This window comes from Ovis aries, chromosome 14 (genome assembly GCF_016772045.2).
Source record: "Ovis aries strain OAR_USU_Benz2616 breed Rambouillet chromosome 14, ARS-UI_Ramb_v3.0, whole genome shotgun sequence".
Lineage (NCBI taxonomy): Eukaryota > Metazoa > Chordata > Mammalia > Artiodactyla > Bovidae > Ovis > Ovis aries.
This window is the reverse complement of record NC_056067.1, coordinates 60,041,636-60,061,885: the sequence shown is the minus strand read 5'-3', so window position 1 is coordinate 60,061,885 and position 20,250 is coordinate 60,041,636. Positions and strand designations below refer to the sequence as shown.

Genomic DNA, 20,250 nt, shown 5'->3' with positions numbered 1-20,250 from the left:
ACTTTGTACACAGTACGTTTATACCATTTTTGTTAGTTACACCTTAGTAAGGCTGGGAAAGAAAAAGAGAATTGGGGGGTGCTTTTCTCCTCTCAGTGGTGCTCAGTCCAGGCTTCACGTTTCACTGATGATGCATTTTGCCAGAGTCCAGCTCCAGCAGCCAGGGAATCAGCCTGAAGAGATGAGCGGTGTTGGCGGAGAATGATGCAGCCTCTGATGGAAGGTTCGGGACTGCATGTTTATTTCAAGCTTCAGGTTCTCTTTTATACTTTGACAAAAGCGTTAGGTCAGAGCTTTGGCATTTACAGTTTCTCCTCACCCAGATTTATTGTCTCCATAAAACATTGTTGCTCTTCAAACAGAGTTTCTGCTTCAGCAATTCTGTCAGAATCCTGGTTACTTTAACTTGTGATTACATTGTAACTCATGCTTATTTCTGGGCTGCATACCACAGTCCTCAGTTTGTTTCTTATCTTTCTAAATTCTGTTTGCCCCTAGCATCCTAAGCTCACTATCTCCTAAAAAGACTTATAGCTATTAATAAGGAGAAGGCAATGGCACCCCAGCCTAGTACTGTTGCCTGGAAAATCCCATGGACGGAGGAGCCTGGTAGGCTGCAGTCCATGGGGTCGCTGAGAGTTGGACATGACTCAGTGACTTCACTTTCACTTTTCACTTTCATGCATTGGAGAAGGAAATGTCAATCCACTCCAGTGTTCTTGCCTGGAGAATCCCAGGGACGGCGGAGCCTGGTGGATTGCCGTCTATGGGGTCGCACAGAGTCAGACACGACTGAAGCGACTTAGCAGCAGCAGCAGCTATTAGTATCTCTGAAATTCCTAATCTGTATAAGATATAGTAAAACATGCTAGCACTACCACATTCCTTAAGTTTTTAGCTTCTAACTATTCTTAATTATTCCTAAACCCTAAATTCAGCAAACTTTCTTTGCCATAAACATTTCCCTCACAAATAGGTCTCAGATGACAGTCCTTCCCAAGGCCTCAAGCTGCAGCCTACATGATCATCCTGGAACACTCTTTGTAAAGACCCTTGAACAAATATCAATGGTTAACTTTATGGATTCTCTGGGCACAACTGCAGAAGGCTTTGTGCCTTCTGCTCCTCTCAAGGACAGTAAGCACCTTAAGATTCTTTTCAGTCAACTCAACCGAGGAACGGAAAAAAGTCAGAATCACAAGACCTAACTCCTTCATCCTGGGGCCGTGCCTGCGGGATAAGGAGAGGGGGTTGGGGCCGTGCCTCCATTTTGTCAGTAATGCGTAACGTGGCTCCGGCACACAAGTTTTGTACCCTCTGACCAGAGATTCCCCTTCAGGTAGTTTGTGTTGGTCCACAGCTTGAGAATGTTTAACATGGCCAGTTGATTCCAGTCTGGATCCCTCACTGAGCATCAGGACTCTTGAGTCCTCCCAGTCCTGCGGGCTGAGATCTGGGCTGAGGAGGGGGTCCTCCGTTCTGAGTGGGGATGGATCAGGGCCTGCTGTGTGACCTGAAGGAGACTGCCTGGTCAGTAGAGGTGCCTCCTGCTGCTGTGTACATGAGGCCTCAGCAGGAGGGGAATGTGATCAGAGGGAAAGTGTGGGAAAGTCCCATGTTGGTCTCTCTGCGGAAGTTGACTGTCCTGAGTCCCTTCTGAGACAGTGGCCACAGGGGCCTGTCTGTTCCTCATGGTGAGGGCTTCCCTGTGTGTGTGTGGTTGAGGCTCAGGAAGGGGATGTGTTGACTGTAAACATTAAACAGCATGTTTTCCACTTTCATGATAGGCCTCTGAAGACTCGTGTTGCCTGAGGAAGCCCTGAAGTTAAGGAAGAGGAAAGAAAAGGAGTCAGGCATGGCTGTTTCTCAGGTAAGGTCATATTTAGTCTGTCCTTCCTGAAATGCCCTTCTCTGGACTCACTAATCGTGTCTGATTCTGGAGTGTCCTGTGTGACTCCTGTACATGCACACTCACCCGAGGCCTTCCCTCAGGCCCTGTAGTCTCCACTTAGATCCTGTCTCCCCATGACCCGGTGACCTGGCCCTTGTGAGGAGGCTCCCCTGGGCACCATCCAGGGCAGGGCTTCTCACCCACGGGTTGGAGCTGGGGTCTCTGTGCTGTTGGGCAGCAGGGATTGCTTAGGGCCTATCTGGATGCGCTGTCTGCTCTGTCAACCAGGGTAAGGAAACTGCACATGGAAGTCAGGTGTTAGTATGCACAATAGCTGGTAAAATCTGGGAATCAGATCAGTTGAGCCTGTCCTTTCCCTTGTGTGTATCTTGACATCCTTGTGAATATACCTTGCATATATATATACACAAAGAATTATTTCTGAGTACTGTGTTCTGTTCAGTCGGTTTATTTATCTGTTTTTATACGAGTACCACATCACCTTGATTACCTTGTAATAGGTGTTGAAATAGAAAGACTTCCATCTTCCTTCTTCAAGAGTTTTGCTGTTTCCTCTTTGAATAGTTCTGACTTTCACCATATTTTATTCTGCTTCTACAAAGATTGCCATGACAGTTTTGATAATGAGTTAATTGGTTGATTGACCCTTTGTGTGGTTATTAAAGAGTCATTTTTGATATTACATGTTTCTTTTGTAATCTTTATGATTTTTACTGATGAAACTTTGTCATGTGGGAAAGAAGATACATTTACTTCTTTTTCAATTTGGGGACCTTTGATTTCCTTTTCTCATCTAGTTCCTCTAAGGATTTCAGTGCTTTGTTGAAGTGTAGTGCAGAGTGTGCGGCCTTGCCTTCTTCTTGACCTCAGAGGAAAAGCTTTCATTATTCCCCCATTGCTGTGCTCTTTTCATAATGGCATTTGTTATGTTGATGTTGGTATAATTTATTGTTTGTAGTTTGTTGAGTGTTCCATCTTGAAAGGTTGTCAAATTGTTGTCGAATGTTTTTTTTTTCCTGCATCGAGATGATCCTGTTTTTTTTCCCCTTTAATCTCTGAATGTAGTGTGTCATATTAATTGATTTTTGTATGTTGACTTCCCCTTGCCTTATAGGAATAAAATCCACTTGGTCATGGTGTCAGATCTTTTTATTTATTTATTTTAATTGAAGGATAATTGCTTTACAGAAGTTGTTGTTTTCTGCCTAATACCAACATGAATCAGCCATAGGTATACATATGTCCCCTCCCTCCCATCTTCTTCCCTATCCCACCCCTGTAGGTTGTTAGGAGCCCCTGTTTGAGTTCCCTGAGTCAGTCAGCAAGTTCGCATTGGCTCTCTACTTTATATATGGTAATGAAAGTTTCCATGTTACTCTCTCCATACATCTCGCCCTCTCCTTCCTCCCCTTCCCCCTCCATCTGTTCTCTGTGTCTGTTTCTCCAGATCTTTTTAATATGTGTTGAAGTTGGTTTGCAAGTATTTTAATTCTGCATCAGTATTCATCAGGGGTATTGGTTTCTAGTTTTCCTTTCTTGTGTCTTTGGGAAATCAGCAAACTATTAGAATCATGCTTGCTGCATAGAATTAGCAGGATTAGTGGTAATTCTTCTGTAAATGTTTGGTAGAATTTGGTCCTGTATTTTTCTTAGAGGTTTCTCACCACTTTTTAAATCTCTCTAGTTATAATGGGCTTCCCTGATGGCTCAAATCATAAAGAGTCTGCCTGCATTGTGGGAGACCCAGGTTCTATCCCTGGGTTGGAAGATTCCCTGGAGAAAGGAATGGCTCTCTAGTCCAATATTCTTGTCTGGAGAAATTCCATGGACAGAGGAGCCTTGTGGGCTACAGTGCATGAGGTCACAAAGAATCAGACACAATTGAGTGGCTAACACTTTCACTTTCAAAACTTCTCAATTTTTTTGTTTCTTGATAAGTAAAATAGTTTGTATATTTCTAAGAATTTGCCAGTATCTCCTATATACTGTCATTTATAGGCATTATTGGTCATAGTACTTCCTTATCTTTAGAAACTTTCTTTGACATCAGTTGTAATCACTCCTGTTTCATATCTGTTTTTAGTTTTTTCTCTTGTCCTTAGTCTAGGTGGGGGTTTTCCTATACAGTTTTTTAAAAACATCAACTCTTGGTTTGTTGATATTTTATATTTTTCTACTTTCTATTGTATCTCTGGTTTAATCTTTCTTATTTACATGTTTCCTTCTGCTAAACTTGAGTTTAGTTTGTTTTCCGTTTTCTACCTCCTAGACGTCTAAAAATACATTTCAGGTTTAAAATCTTTTCTCTTTTTTAATGTAAGCATTTAACCTTTCACACTTTCCTTTTAGTACAGTGGTCTCTCTGTGTTACACATTTTGTAATGTTGTCTTTTCGTTTTGATCCATGTATTTTATAATTTCCATGTGATTTTTTTCTTAGCCCCTTTTATGGTGTAAGAATGAGTTGTTTAATGTTCACATTTGAGGAATTTTCTTTTTTTCTTGTGTTTATTTCGTTGTTGTTAGGAAAGATACTTTTATGGTATCAATCTCTTAAAATGGTTAATTTTCGCCTAACATGTGGTCTCTCATAAAGAATGTTTTCTGTGTCCTTGAGATACATGTGTTTTCTGCTTTTGTTGGGCCGTGTGATCTGTACATGCCTTTTCAACGTTTGCTTCATTTTTCTGAGAGATCTAATGTTAGATATATATATTTTTTTACTTGTTACAGCTTTTTAGTAAATTGACCATTTTATCATTATATAATATTTATCTCATTGCACTTTTTTTTTTTCTAAAGTTTATTTTGTCTGATACAACAGTCTCCCCTGCTCTCTTTAGGATGGACTGTCTTTTTCCATCCTTTCACTGTTCACCTTTCCATGTCCTTAGGTTTGTGAGTACCACCTGTTTCAACTCTCTGACAAACTCTGTGTCTCTTGCCCTGTGTTTTACCTCTTCTTACTTCTTCTAGTGGCCCCTGCTCCTGTGCATCGTATGGTGGTGAAAGACAGGCACCCTGGACAGCTCCTTTTGTGCCACTGTAATTTCAGAAGGAATGTATTGAATGTTCCCTTCCTATCATGATGTTTCTTCAGATAGTCTTGCTTAATAACTGTATTTTTTTTCATATTATTTTTTGCCATGATTTTTAATTCTCCGAGAAGTTTTTTTTACTTTGCTGTTGTGATAATTCTTTTGACTATCTAATGACTAATCTAATGACTCTTCTAATTTCAAATCACTTTTATTAATGAAAAAAGGCAAAGTCTTTGGCTTCTGTTAATGCCTTGCTGTGTAAATTTAAATGGATAAAATTGTATCTTTGTATATGGTAATTTTATTATCAATTGAGTTCAAGTATTTCTTTTTTAATATTTTTACCAGTTTTTTGGTAGCCTGGTATAGAATCCTGTTGACAAACTCAGCTGAGTACGAAGGATACATGTTTATCATCTGAAGGATGCTGAAATACATGTGAATAAAAGGATGATATAAAATTGTCCAAAAAATCTGCCAAAAGATGAATCCTCTCATGTCAGTTAATTTTTTATAGATAAGTATGCATGCATGTGCAAGTCTGTGGTTTAGATAGAGGACATCATGATTTAAAAACTACATATCACCTTTTTTTTTCAGTTGAAATTATGTTATCAGTATAATCTGTGGCCTTGAAATTTTCTAAGCAATCCTGTTAGTGTTTTAAGTAGTAAATTACTAACACTTGTGTTTCTATATCCACGTGTATAATGACCTTTCATGCCATTCCACATTATTCACCTTGGACTTTTTTTTTTTTTTTTCACATTAATACAATATTTATTTGTTTTCCTTCTGTCAAACCCTGAGCTCACCACTTTCCCCAGGCTGCCTGGGGAGTTATAGGAAAGGGAACATACAGGGCCAACACAGGAGAAAGAACTGTGGGAGGTGGAAACAGCTCCTTCACATCATGAAGAAGATGAGCTAGACCACCATCAAGCAACGGAGCCCCATGGCCTTTGAGAGGGCCAAGCCCATGGCGTAGAAGAGCTACTGTTTCAGAGAAGGGTTCCTAGCATAACAGTGATGAAGCTCCCAAACACAGTCCCACTTCCAGCCCTGCAGCCAGCCAACCTTGCTGTGGCAGCTCCAGCTCCAGGAAACTTGGCTGCTGTGTCAGAGTGCTTTGAAATGGCACTGGTTTGGAAGCTGTGGCTAGGAATAAGTGAGATGGTCCAGGGACCTGGGACTACCAAGCTGCTGTGGCTCTCATCGGTCAGTGTTTCCAGTCCTTCACCACCACTGTGGACAGTGATCACTCAACAGGGGGGAGGTTCTCTCAATCAGGGAGAGGGTAGAGACTAATTTGGCACAGGTGTCCATTTTCAGGGGATGAAGGCCCGAGGCCCGAGAGCTGTTCCCCCTGCAGAGAAGACAGAGGGGCAGGGAGGAGGCTCACCTTGGACTTCTTTCAAGTTTTCTTTAGGAGCCTTCTGTCAAAGGACTTTTAATGTTGTCTGTATTAACTGTTAGATGCTTAAGCTTCAGTTGCTGAGCCCAAGCTTCTGAGTTCAGGTGCTTCATGTAACATTTCCCTTCTTGATCTGAGTCGAGTTTCTCAGAGTGTCTGTGACCCAGGTTTTCTTCTCTAAGGTGGGAACAGATGGTTCTTTAATGAGCTATTATATTGATGACAGGTTCTTGCCTGTAAAGTACTTATTTAATGTTTAGAGTAATACTACAGTAATTTAGGGCAACAGGAAGCCCTCAGACACTTTTGGTCCTTGCTGCTGTTATCAACATCATACCTGAAAATTTTGACCTTTCCATTAAAAGTGCTGTGGACTTTGTCATCTCTGAAGACACCACTCATGCTGTACCTCATCAAGATAATGAATTGCACTCACTGGGTAGAACATAATATCTGACACTTCTGTATAGCCAATACAGTGTTGAGCTTTATTTTTATATATTCCATGGATTTTGAACAATGATGAAAAATCCATATTAATTGGAGGATCTCATAAGGTCTTAGGAAAAAGCATAAGAAATTAAAATTAGAGATCCATACTTTCTCCAGATACCCCTGCAGGGGTCTGTTAGAACACATACTTCAACCAAGTCAATCCTTGCCCCTTACCACCCTTTCTCTTTTTCATGAAAATGAGAACTTTTCATGGCCCTTTTGGTGACATGTGGTTTCATTTCAGGAACAACTGACCTCTGAGGATGTGGCCATCGAATTCACTCAGGAGGAGTGGGAATTCCTGGATCCTGCTCAGAGGGCCTTGTACAGGGACGTGATGCTGGAGACCTACAGGAACCTGCTGTCTGTGGGTGAGGATGACTTCCTTCCAGAGCTGCCCTTGGGTATCTGCATTTTCCCTGTGTGCCCCTTGGGAGGCCCTGATGTCTTTAATCTGAGAGTTCTGGTGACTCAGCCATGACACAGGTTCATCAGGTTAAACTGACCCTTTTCAGATGCTGTGTCTGTTTCATGTCATATCTGAGGTTGTCTGCAAAGCTCAGTAGCAAATGTTAAAAGAAATACCAAAAAACCTGATTTCCTAATTTCTACCTTTTGACTTTTGGCTCAGTGTTTAGAAAAATCCACAGCACTTTAGATTTCTTTCTTCTGATAATGCTGAATATCTACTTGTTTGTTTTTGCTTGCTTGTTTACTTTTTTTGGGCTGCACCATTCTGCTTGTGGGATCTTAGTTCCCTGAGTGAGGATCAAACCTGCACCCACTGCATTGGAAATGCAGAGTCTTAACCACTGGATCACCAGGGGAGTCCCAGAATTTCTGTGTCTGGTCTGAATATTATCTCCACATTGGAGCCTGAGAAAAAGCTCTGGACAGTGGAGAGTGATGTAAAATAGCCAAAACTACCAACATATAAAGAAAAATGAGTATCTCAAAGGGCTGGTTTTTTCTGTTTAGGAGTGGGACAAGTTCGTGGATTGCATCCTCTGTGGTTGTTACTTAGGAAAATATAAGAGTGGGTAGAGAGATCATCTTTTTGATCCTAGATCCTACGAGGAGAGCACATGTGAATCTCGCAGGCTCTTAGCTTGCCATCTGTAGGTCGAGTGCGTGGTCCCATCTCAAGATGCTATAATGTCTGACCTTCATGTTGTATTAGTTTTACTCTTGTGCTGCTCTGCCCCGTCTGGGAATGTCAACTGTTCCTGATGTTCCATTCTCCTTACTTTGTATCATTTTACCTCTTCAGTGTCTTTGAAATATATATCTGAGGGTCTGAAATTTTATCTGGTTTCCTTGCTGTGATAATCCACCTATGTTTTATTGGCAGCCTCTAGTGAGTCTTGTGTAGTGGATTTAGTAGGTAACAGAAAACTGTGATGGAAACACTATTCCTAATGTTATTTTCTTGCTCTGTACAAAGTCACCACTTGAAGCTATCCAGTAGAGTAGTCAGTATGTTCTAGGGTTATGAGAGAGAACATGTCATGAGAGCCTGATACATCTTTCCAGGTTATTTTCTGGCTTTGGAAACTCTGTCAAGGGCACCATGACAGTGTTGTTGATGTGTATCAAGGACCATATATTTTAGCCTCTGTAAATGGTATGGGAATTTATCCCAGGACAACTTTGTCCAAGTTCACATTCTTATATCTATGAAGCTATTGGCTGCACTGTTGTTCTGTGTATTGTAGGTATTTTTTATTTTATCATTGAATTCAAATTTCTGTGTTACTGTTAGTGTTTCTGTTTTGTATTTGCAATGCATTGGATGGTTGATTGGGGAATGGTCCCTATGGTGGAACTGGTGATCAGTCTCTCAAAATTCTTTATATATTCTTTGTATTCACTTACTATCAGATGTATGATTTCCACATATTTTCTCTTTTACTGTTGATTGTCTTTTCAAACTCCCTGCACTTTAATGCAGAGTAGTTTATAATTTTGATATAGTTCAATTTATTAATATCTGGTTTTATTTTGTGGCCTCTGCTTTTGGTGTTATTTCTGGTAAATCATTTGTGGGTCCAATTTCCAGAAACATTTCCTGCACGTTTACTTCTAGGAGTTTTATACACGTGGGACTTAGGTTTAGGTCTTTGAACCATTTTGAATTCGTTTTTGTCTGTAGTGTAAGATAATGTTCCAAGTAAATTCTTTTGCTGGTGAGTATTCTGTTTTGTCAACATGTCTTGTTTCATAGACTACTTCCCCCATTTAGTAGCTTTTACACCCTTGTGAAACATCTTTTGAACATCTCTGCAAGAGCTGTTTTTGTTTTAACCATTCTTTTTTAGGTATGCTGCTGCTTCTGCTGCTAAGTCGTGTCAGTCATGTCTGACTCTGTGCAACCCCACAGATGGGAGCCCAGCAGGCTCCTCTGTCCCTGGGTTTCTCCAGGCAAGAATACTGGAGTGGATTGCCATTTCTTTCTCCACTTTTTAAGTATAGTTAATTTACAATTTTGTGTTTCAGGTATACAGCTGTTTACAAGATACTCAATATAGTTCCCTGAGCTATATCGTAAGTTCTTGTTGTTTTATCTATTTTCTATATACATTAGTTTGTAAATATACAGACTCCTAATTTATCTCTCCCTTTCCTGCCCCCATCACCATCCTGTACTATCCCCTTTGGTAACCATAAGTTTGTTTTTCATTCTGGTGAGTTTATTTTGTGAATAAGTTCATTTGTATCATTTATTTCAGTTCAACATATAATATCCTATGATATTTGTCTTTCTCTGTCTGATTTCACTTAGAATAATCCCTAAGTCTGTCTATATTGCTGCAGAAGGCGTTACTTCATTGTGTTTTATGCTCTGGAGGTGGCAACCCACTCCAGTGTTCTTGCGTGGAAAATTTCATGGGCAGGGGAGTCTGGCAGCTGCAGGTCATGGGGTCTTAAAGAGCTGGACATGGCTGAGCTACTTTCACTTCACAATATTCCCTTGTATATATGTACTACATATTCTTTATCCCTTTGTCTGTCAGTGAACATTTAGGTTGCTGCTGTGTTTTGGCTGGTATAAATAGTGCTACTAAAAACATTGGGGTGCATGTATCATTTTGAATTAGTTTTCATCCTTTCTGGATATATGCCCAGGATTGGAATTGCTGGTTCATGTGATAGCTCTATTTTTAGTTCTTTATGGAACCTCCATGCTATTCTCCAAAGTGGCAGTACCAATTTATGTTCCTTCCAACAGTGTAGGAGGGTTCTGTTTTCTCCACACCGTCTCAAACATTTATCGTTTGTAAACTTTGATGGTGATCATTCTGACCAGTGTGAGGTGATACATTTTTGTGGTTTTGATTTGCACTTCTCTGATAAGTAGAGACGTCAAACATCTTTTCAGGTGACTGTGGGTCATCTGTTTGTCTCCTTTGGAGAAGTATCTATTTTGATCTTCTGCCCAGTTTTTGATTGGGTTGTTTGTTTGTTTGTTTTGATATTAAGCTGTATGAACTGTTTGTATATTTTGGATATAAATCCCTTATCAGTTCAGTTCAGTTCAGGTCATTCGCTCAGTCCTGTCCGAGTCTTTGCGATCCCATGAATCGCAGCATGCCAGGCCTCCCTGTCCATCACCATCTCCCGGAGTTCACTCAGACTCAGGTCCATCAAGTCCGTGGTCATTTGCATATATAGTCTCCTAGTCCAAAAGTTGAATTTTTGTTCTTTTTTTGGTTTCCTTTGCTCTGCAAAAAGGTTTTAAATTTAATTAGGTCTCATTTGTTTGATTTTGCTTTTATTACCATGACTAAGAGATAGATTCAAAAAGAATTTGCTGACATTTATGTCAGTGTTTTGCATTTGTTTTCCACTATGAACTTTATAGTATCTGGTCTTGCATTTAGATGTTTAAGACATTTTGAGTTTACTTTTGTATGTGGTGTTAGAGAATGTTATAATTTCATTCTTTTCCATGTAACTATCCATTTATCCCAGCATCACTTATTAAAGAGACTTCTTCATTCTGTATTCTTTCCTCCTTTGTTATAGAATAATTGACTTTAAGTAAGTTGGTTTATTTCTGGGTTTTCTATCCTGTTCTACTGATGTGTGTTTCTGTTTTGTGCCATCATCATACCACTTCCCTGGTGGCTCAGACAGTAAAGCCATCTGCCTACAATGCAGGAGACCCAGGTTCAATCCCTGGGTCAGGAAGATCTGCTGGAGAAGGAAATGGCAACCCAGTTTAGTATTCTTGCTTGGAAAACCCCATGGACAGAGGAACCTGGTAGTCTATAGTCGATGGGGGTCACAAAGAGTTGGACACGGCTGAGCAATTTCACTTTGACTTTGTTGACTGTCAGTTGGTAGTATAGTCTGAACTGAGGGAACATGATTCCTCCAGCTCTGTTCTTTTTCAAGATCATTTTAGATATCAGAGTCTTATGTATTTTGGTACAAATTAAGTTTTTCTTTGTTTTATGAAATATGTCATTGTTAATTTGATAAGGGTTGCATTGAATATGTAGATTGCCTTGGATAGTATCGTAATTGTGACAGTGTTACTTCTTTCAATCCAAGAACATGGTATATGTTTGTGCCATCTGTTTGTGTCATCTTTGGTATCAGTCATCAGCATCTTCTAGTTTCATGAGTACAGTTCTTTTGACTTTTTAGGTAGGTTTATTCCTTAGAATTGTATTGTTTTCTCTGAGATGGTGAATGGGATTGTTTCATTAATTTCACTTTCTGATATATCATTATTAGTGTATAGAAATGCAGCAGTTTTCTATATATTTTGTATCCAGCAAGTTTACTCTGTTCATTGATGAGGTCTAGTAGTCATCTGGGGGCATCTTCGGAATTTTCTGTGTGTAGCATCATAGTGACAGTTTTACTTCTTTATTTTTTTACTTTGAATACCTTTTATTTCTTTTTCTTTTCTGATAGTTGTGGCTAGGACTTCCAAAAATATGTTCAATAAAAGTGGCAGTAGTGAACATTCTTGTCTTATTCATGTTGCACTCAAGGGGAGTGCTTTCAGTTTTTCCCTGTTGAGTATGATGTTAGCTGTGTGTTTGACATATACAGTCTTAATTATGTTGAGGTAGGGACCATCTGTGCTGACTTTCTGAAGGGTTTTTATCATAAATGGCACTTGAATTTTGTCAGAACTTTTTCTACGTCTATTGATGATCATACAGCTTTTAGTCTTCAACTGTTACTGTGGTGTATCATAGTGATTAACTTGTGGATATTGAGAAATCTTGCATCCCTGAAATGAATCCCACTTGATCATGGTATGATCCTTGAATGTCCTTTAATGTGTTAGTAACTGTTTGAATCTGCTCTTTTGAACTCAGGGAAGGTCTAGGAGAATAAAGCCTTTTTCTACAAAAAAGAGTTGGATGCCTCAGAAAGGCTTTTGTAACTGGGAAGGTCTTCCAGAGTCAGTGTCAGTCCCTCCTTTCCTTTGATACTCCTCGATCTTGAGATGACCATGTGTGGAAGAAGAAACGAAGTAAATGTCCAGTAGAGCGGTTAATCATACTTGGCAGAGGAACCCAGGTTTAGATAGCCTTTTCCTGGATTTTCCTTCTGATTTCTGCTAATAAGATTGTTACACAATATCCTGGAATATTGTGTATGTTTTTCTTGAATATAAGCATTCCATTGTAACTTACAAAATTCACAGTTAGATACATTACATTGTAAATAGTATTACAGGTATTATCCTGCTTTCTCCATATATCACAGTCACTTTTAAAATCTCTCTTGTTTCTGTCCCATACCCATAGTATAATGCCCATAAAGTTGCTGAACCAGTTCTTTTCTCTTAAGGTCAGTATATTAGTTTGCACTCTCAGTTATTTTCACAAAGACATGCAGTCACAAGGTGATATCTGACATAAACCTGTGTACCCTGTGCTCTGCGCAGGCCCTTTCTTAGTCCTGACCAGTCCTCACGTAGTACCTTGATATGGATGGAAACATTGTTCTTACCTATCACATCCCTCCACCTTCTACATACTCTCACTGTAAAGATAATGTCTGATCATTTATTGAACACATTTCTCAGGACATGACCTAAATCACTGTGCATCCATGATGACTCACAACCCATTTCGAGATGGGATGGTTGAATAATAAACAGACTACTTCTGTCTTGTATCTTCCTTGATATTTTCCTTCTATGTTTCTTGTATTTTTTTTTTTTTTTGTCTAATATTTTCTAGTCTATTCATTCGGGGGATGGTCATGTTTACAAATAAGTTTTTTCAGTCATCCCAGTAGGTTCAGATTCATATCCTGGTTCTGTTACCACTTTGTGGGCCAATTAGGTGTGTCTCCTGCTCTGATTAGAGAAAAACATGTTAATTTACCTCAAGCCTTTTAAAGCAAATTAGTGCTGTCAGTAATAAATGTCTTATAGTAAATACTCAAAATTTATTTGTTTAAAAAAGGTAATATCTATATTCTGTCATATTCTTTATGATATGACTTTATGTACATTATATCTTTTTTTAATATAAGTTTATTCATTTTCATTGGAGGTTAATTACTTGACAATATTGTATTGGTTTTGCCATACATCAACATGAGTCCACCACAGGTATACACGTGTTCCCCATCCTGAACCCCCCCCTCCCTCTTCCTTCCCCGTACCATCCCTCTGGGTCATCCCAGTGCACCAGCCCCAAGCATCCAGTATCATGCATTGAACCTGGACAGGTGATTCGTTTCATATATGATATTATACATGTTTCAATGCCATTCTCCCAAATCATCCCACCCTTTCCCTCTCTCACAGAGTCTAAAAGCCTGTTCTATACATCTGTGTCTCTTGCTGTCTTGCATACAGGGTTATCGTTACCATCTTTCTAAATTCCATATATATGCGCTAGTATATTGTATTGTTTTTTTTTCCTGGCTTACTCACTCTGTATAACAGGCTTCAGTTTCATCCATCTCATCAGAACTGGTTCAAATGAATTCTTTTTAATGGCTGAGTAATACTCCATTGTGTATATGTACCACAGCCTTCTTATCTATTCATCTGCTGATGGACATCTAGGTTGCTTCCATGTCCTGGCTATTATAAACAGTCCTGCGATGAACATTGGGGTACACGTGTCTCTTTCAGTTCTGGTTTTCTCAGTGTGTATGCCCAGCAGTGGGATTACTGGGTCATTCTCCATAGTGGCTGTACTAGTTTGCATTCCCACCAACCGTGTAAGAGGGTTCCCTTTTCTCCACACCCTCTCCAGCATTTTATTACCTGTAGACTTTTGGATTGCAGCCATTCTGACTGGCGTGAAATGGTACCTCATTGTGGTTTTGATTTGCATTTCTCTGATAATGAGTGATGTTGAGCGTCTTTTCATGTGTTTGTTAGCCATCTGTATGTGCTCTTTGGAGAAATGTCTGTTTAGTTCTTTGGCCCATTTTTTGATTGGGTCGTTTGTTTTTCTGGAATTAAGCTGCAGGAGTTGCTTGTATATTTTTGAGATTGGTTGTTTGTCATTTGCTTCATTTGCTATTATTTTCTCCCATTCTGAAGGCTGTCTTTTCGCCTTGCTTATAGTTTCCTTTGTTGTGCAGAAGCTTTTAAGTTTAATTAGGTCCCATTTGTTTATTTTTCCTTTTATTTCCAATATTCTGGGAGGTGGGTCATAGAGGATCCTGCTGTGAGGTATGTTAGAGAGTGTTTTGCCTATGTTCTTTCTGGTCTTCTGTTTAGATCTTTAATCCATTGTCAGTTTATTTTTGTGTATGGTGTTAGAAAGTGATCTAGTTTCTTTCTTTTACAAGTGGTGACCAGTTTTCCCAGCACCACTTGTTAAAGAGATTGTCTTTAATCCATTGTATATTCTTGTCTCCTTTGTCAAAGATAAGGTATCTATAGGTGCCTGGATTTATCTCTGGGCTTTCTTTTGTTCCATTGATCTATGTTTCTGTCTCTGTGCCCATACCATACTGTCTTGATGACTGTGACTTTGTAGTAGAGCTTGAAGTCAGGCAGGTTGATTCCTCCAGTTCCATTCTTCTTTCTCAAGATTGCTTTGGCTATTCGAGGTTTTTTGTATTTCCATACAAATTGTGAAATTATTTGTTCTAGGTCTACATTATATCTTCTTAAAATTTCATTTATTTTTTAATTGAGGGATAATGGCTTTACCAAATTTTGTTTTCTGTTAAACCTCAACTACATTATATCTTGTATGCGTTTCACTTGCAACATTTTTCAGCAATATTTTGTCTGACCCTAGTCAATAAATACACAAAGCACTCACTTTTTATTTATTATATTTTGGTGCCATTAAACTAGGTAATTAAGAATAGTGCATGGCTAGAGATTAGCCTTCCTTGGTGGCTCAGTGGTAAAGAATTCACCTGCTAATGCAGAAGATGCAGGTTTGATCCCTGAGTCAGGAAGATCCCATGGAGAAGGAAATGGCAACCCACTCCACTGTTTTTGCCTGGGAAATCCCGCCTGGAAAATCCCATGGATGGAGGAGCCTGGTAGGCTGCAGTCCATGGGGTCGCTAAGAGACTGAGTGACTTCACTTTTACTTTTTACTTTCATGCATTGGAGAAGGAAATGGCAACCTACTCCAGTATTCTTGCCCAGAGTATCCCAGGGACAGAGGAACCTAGTGGGCTGCTATCTATGAGGTCACACAGAGTCGGACACGACTGAAGCAATGCAGCAGCAGCAGCAGAAATTAGCCTTCCTTGGTGGCTCAGTGGTAAAGCATCTGCTAATGCAGAAGATGCAGGTTTGATCCCTGAGTCAGGAAGATCCCATGGAGAAGGAAGTGGCAATCCACTCTACTTTTCTTGCCTGGCAAATCCCACGGACAGAGGAGTCTGGTGCGCTACAGTCCATAGTGTCACAAAGAGGCAAACACGACTGAGCGACTGAACAACAACATAGGTGGGGGTTGCATTGTTTATTGGCTGTTAGAAAACCAGTGAATATTTTACATCTTAATTTATGTGTCATTTACAGATGATGGTCTTTTAGTGTGTATTCTGCAATACAGCTGACACATACTACTTGTTAACATTGTAAAATGCCTTTTCTTTTTGGGTACGTAGTTCTATAGCAGATTTAGAAAACTGTTGTTTCAAAAAATTGTTTTAGTCATATTCTTCAATTTCTCATTTGTTTTCAATTGTAAACCACTTGTGAATAGTTAATTATTAATTGCGTAAGCTTGGTTTGGATTATTTACTGTTACAATATATAATATATTGTTTAGAATTTATTTATGTACAGTAAGTTTGCAGAATAAATGATAGTGTAATATTTTTCTTTTCAATTTGAGACAACTGTTGATTGATAGATTCCTAAGGGTCCTGGTAGAAAAATACTGTTTTTGAGAGTTGGCATAAGATTGTCCGATGTGAGTGTGTGAGTGTGTTTGGCATATGGTTTTTAAAAGTAGGCTACCTTAACGGTGAATTACTGTTACGCTTTCTTAAGTTAAGAATTCTATTCCCTTAGTGTTTCTAAACACTTAAGGTCATCATTGTGGTGTTTCATAACTTGATGTAAGTATTGCTTTTGGTGTAATATATATTCAACATGAAACATTTATTTTTGAATTATTGTGAGCAGGATACCTATGATTCTTTTTATCTTGTAGATATCTCTCCTACACATGTGATCAAGCATTTACAACCCAAAGTGAACAGTGATAAACGAGAAACATTCCAAACATTGATGCTGGGAAGCCCTGAAAACTGTGAAATCAAACATTTTCATCTTTGGGAAAGTCAGGAAAATATGTGTGACTTTGAGCATCAGAGGAGAGATGACAAAAGAAATTACAAAGGGACACCTGTAAGCCTTAATGGAAATGTGCCTGATGAAAGAGATTCGCATGATAGAAAGGATGCAGTCATCAAGCCCTTTGGAAAGAGGTTTGGATTTATCTTTCAGGATAAACTGCAGATATTTCAGACTGGCGGGATAAGTTCTGAATATAATGAAGTTAAGAGTTCTGTCAACAACAGTTTCTCATTTTCATCAGTTCAAAGAATTCCTCCTTGTGTCCAAACCAGTGTTTCTAATATATCTGGGAAGGATTTTATGAATCCTTCAGGAATAACACAAGAACTCAAAGCACACAGGGAAAAACCTTACAGATGTGATGAGTGTGGCAAGGCCTTTATGCACAGCTCAGACCTCAAGAGACATAAGAAAATTCATACAGGAAAGAAATTATTTAAATGTGATATATGTGACAAAGTCTTCAGCAAAAATTCAAACCTTGCTCGTCATCAGACGGTTCATACTGGAGAAAAACCATACAAATGTGATGAGTGTGGCACGGCCTTTCGCCTGAAGTCAACCCTTTTAACTCATCAGACAGTTCATACTGGTGAGAAACCTTACAAATGTAATGAGTGTGGCAAGGCCTTTATTCACAGCTCAGACCTCAGGAGACATAAGAAAATTCATACAGGAAAGAAATTATTTAAATGTGATATATGTGACAAAGTCTTCAGCCAGAATTCAAATCTTGCTCGTCATCAGACAGTTCATACTGGAGAGAAACCTTACAAATGTGATGAGTGTGGCAAGGCCTTTCGTGCAAAGTCAACCCTTTTAAGGCATCAGACAGTTCATACTGGTGAGAAACCTTACAAATGTGATGAGTGTGGCAAGGCCTTTCGTGTAAAGTCAACCCTTTTAAGGCATCAGACAGTTCATACTGGAGAGAAACCTTACAAATGTGATGAGTGTGGCACGGCCTTTCGTGAAAAGTCAATCCTTTTAACGCATCAGACAATTCATACTGGAGAGAAACCTTACAAATGTGATGAGTGTGGCAAGGCCTTTCGTCTAAAGGCAAACCTTTTAAGTCATCAGACAGTTCATACTGGACAGAAACCTTACAAATGTGATGAGTGTGACAAGGCCTTTGCTGTAAAGTCAAACCTTTTAAGTCATCAGACAGTTCATACTGGTGAGAAACCTTACAAATGTGATGAGTGTGGCAAAGCCTTTCGTGTAAAGTCATCTCTTTTAAGTCATCAGACAGTTCATACTGGAGAGAAACCGTACAAATGTGATGAGTGTGACAAGGCCTTTTCTGTAAAGTCAAACCTTTTAACTCATCAGACAGTTCACACTGGTGAGAAACCTTACAAATGTGATGAGTGTGGTAGAGCCTTTCGTGTAAAGTCATCCCTTTTAAGTCATCAGACAGTTCATACTGGAGAGAAACCTTACAAATGTGATGAGTGTGGCAAGGCCTTTCGTGTAAAGTCAACCCTTTTAAGTCATCAGACAGTTCATAGTGGAGAGAAACCTTACAAATGTGATGAGTGTGGCAAGACCTTTTGTGTAAAGTCAACCCTTTTAAGTCATCAGACAGTTCATGCTGGAGAGAAACCTTTCAAATGTGATGATTGTGTCAAGGCCTTTCATATAAAGTCAAGCCTTTTAAGTCATCAGACAGTTCATACTGGAAAGAAACCTTACAAATGTGATGAGTGTGGCAAGGCCTTTCGTCTAAAGTTAACGCTTTTAAGGCATCAGACAGTTCATACTGGAGAGAAACATTACAAATGTGATGAGAATGGCGAGGCCTTTCATGTAAAGTCAACCCTTTTAACTCATCAGACAGTTCATACTGGTAAGAAAACTTACAAATGTGAGGAGTGTGGAAAAGTCTTCGGTCAAAAACCACATCTTCAGCTTCACTGGAGAATTCATACTGGAGAGAGACCTTTCAAATGTAATGAGTGTTGCAAGTTCTTCAGTCAAAGTTCACTCCTTAAAAAACATTGGAGAATACATATAGAGAAACCTTTCAAATGTTTCAACTGTGGAAAATCCTTTACTCAGGTCTCAGCACTCACTAAACATCAGAAAATCCATACATGAGCGAAACTCATGTGAATGTGGTATATGGTAGAAGTCTTCAAAATTTAAAGTTCAAAATTCACACCCTGCTGTTGCTCAGAGAATTCATCCTACTGAGAAACCATACAAATATCATGAGTGTGGCAACATCTTAGGCTTCATGAGAAAATTCATACTGGATAGAAGCCAGATATATATGTATTTATTAGTCAGGTCTTTAGAACATGAATTCATTCTAGAAAGATTCCTCACCAATTTCACAAATGTTTTAAAAAAATAAATAACCCTATGCTCACATCTCACCAGTAGTATCAGACTATTTATCCTGAAGAAATCACACAGCAGTGTAATATGTGTGGCAAAGATCTTACCCCAAAGTCACAAAATAGGAATGTAGTGGAGCTCTACTTCCCAGACTCAGTGGTTGTAGCGAATTCTTTACCTTTTTCACTATTTGTCTTCTCTGATGGCTTTAGTTCAGGTACTCAGGAACTGCAGTAAGTCCATATTTGAAGAGAAGCTATAGAGATCTTTTCGTGCAAAAGAAACCCGAATTCAGCAAAGATGATTCTTTGGGATAGTAGTCTGCCATCTTTTTGGTCTCCTGGCTTTCTGAATAAATCACTATTCTTGCCCAATAAGTAGTCTCTCAGTTTATTGGCGTGTTGTGTGGTGAGCTCTAAGAGCTTGACTTTGGTAATACACTGATCAAATGCATTTGCTACATGCGTTTCACGATGATCTCTGGGAAGGAATCAATGAGATGAAGGGACTGACGTCATTAGATACAATTTATTCACATCCATGTTCCCTAGAAAAACACACAGCCTGAATTACAAAATTCAATAGTGTATGTGAATTAGCAACAGGGAGGGTGGAAAACAATGTAAAACTAGGACATGACTCATAGTCAGTAGGATCAGGAAGCGCTTCTGTACATAGTCCAGCCTGTTATAAAACATAATGTTCTACCAACTGACCTTGAACAGAGTAGGCAAGATGTTTAAAGGCCTGGGCTTTTTGTAGGAGGACAGGGATAGTTACCAAGGACTGATGGTGTGCTAGGAACAATGCATAGGAATAGGGTCATATTCTCCATTGGATAGAAATAACTGTTGTATGTATGATTAAAGAAGAGTTACTCTTATTTGTGGAAATTGAAGACAGAGCTGTCATGGTCTTTGTAGACCGGGACCTGAGGAATGGAGTCGACGAGAAGAAGGAAGCAGGGGACCCAAGTCTCGAGTGAAACAGGGGTGCTTTATTTGCCAAAACGCATGTTTATATATCTTTATACAAGGCAGCTTTAGGCAGTAAAAACATTGAGGAAAAACAAAGCGAAGCAAATAACAGTCTTGAAAAGGCCAGAAAGCATTCCATATCCTGAGGAAGAGGGGCATAACTGAACAGATTACCTTCAAGTAAAAGGTCACTGAAGGGAGTCACCGATTGGATTCCAAGCAGATGCTCTTTCTCATGACCTCAGTCCTGAGAACTGCGTGCAGCTCTGCTCATTCCTGTTTTCCAGGAA

The 20,250-nt window shown here is 39.3% G+C and overlaps 1 protein-coding gene and 1 pseudogene across 23 annotated transcripts in view; one reads left to right on the top strand and one right to left on the bottom strand.

Annotated features, from left to right (window-relative positions):
- Window positions 1-19,357, top strand: part of LOC105605893 (zinc finger protein 665) — a 169,106-nt gene extending 149,749 nt beyond the window's left edge. For 7 of the 23 annotated variants that reach the window (XM_060399027.1, XM_060399031.1, XM_060399045.1 and 4 more), the window contains 5 exons: window positions 145-223; window positions 977-1,137; window positions 1,788-1,870; window positions 7,107-7,233; window positions 16,492-19,357. In XM_060399027.1, coding sequence (XP_060255010.1) covers window positions 1,856-1,870; window positions 7,107-7,233; window positions 16,492-18,740 — 2,391 coding nt within the window. In that variant the 5' untranslated portion in view covers window positions 145-223; window positions 977-1,137; window positions 1,788-1,855 and the 3' untranslated portion in view covers window positions 18,741-19,357. Of the gene's footprint in view, window positions 1-96; window positions 224-976; window positions 1,138-1,787; window positions 1,871-7,106; window positions 7,234-16,491 lie in introns of all 23 variants that reach the window. The other 16 variants (XM_060399040.1, XM_060399028.1, XM_060399037.1 and 13 more) reach the window with 4 other exon arrangements.
- LOC121816406 (ATP synthase F(0) complex subunit C2, mitochondrial-like) lies at window positions 5,881-6,279 on the bottom strand (annotated as a pseudogene).
- Window positions 19,358-20,250: the final 893 nt, after the last annotated feature.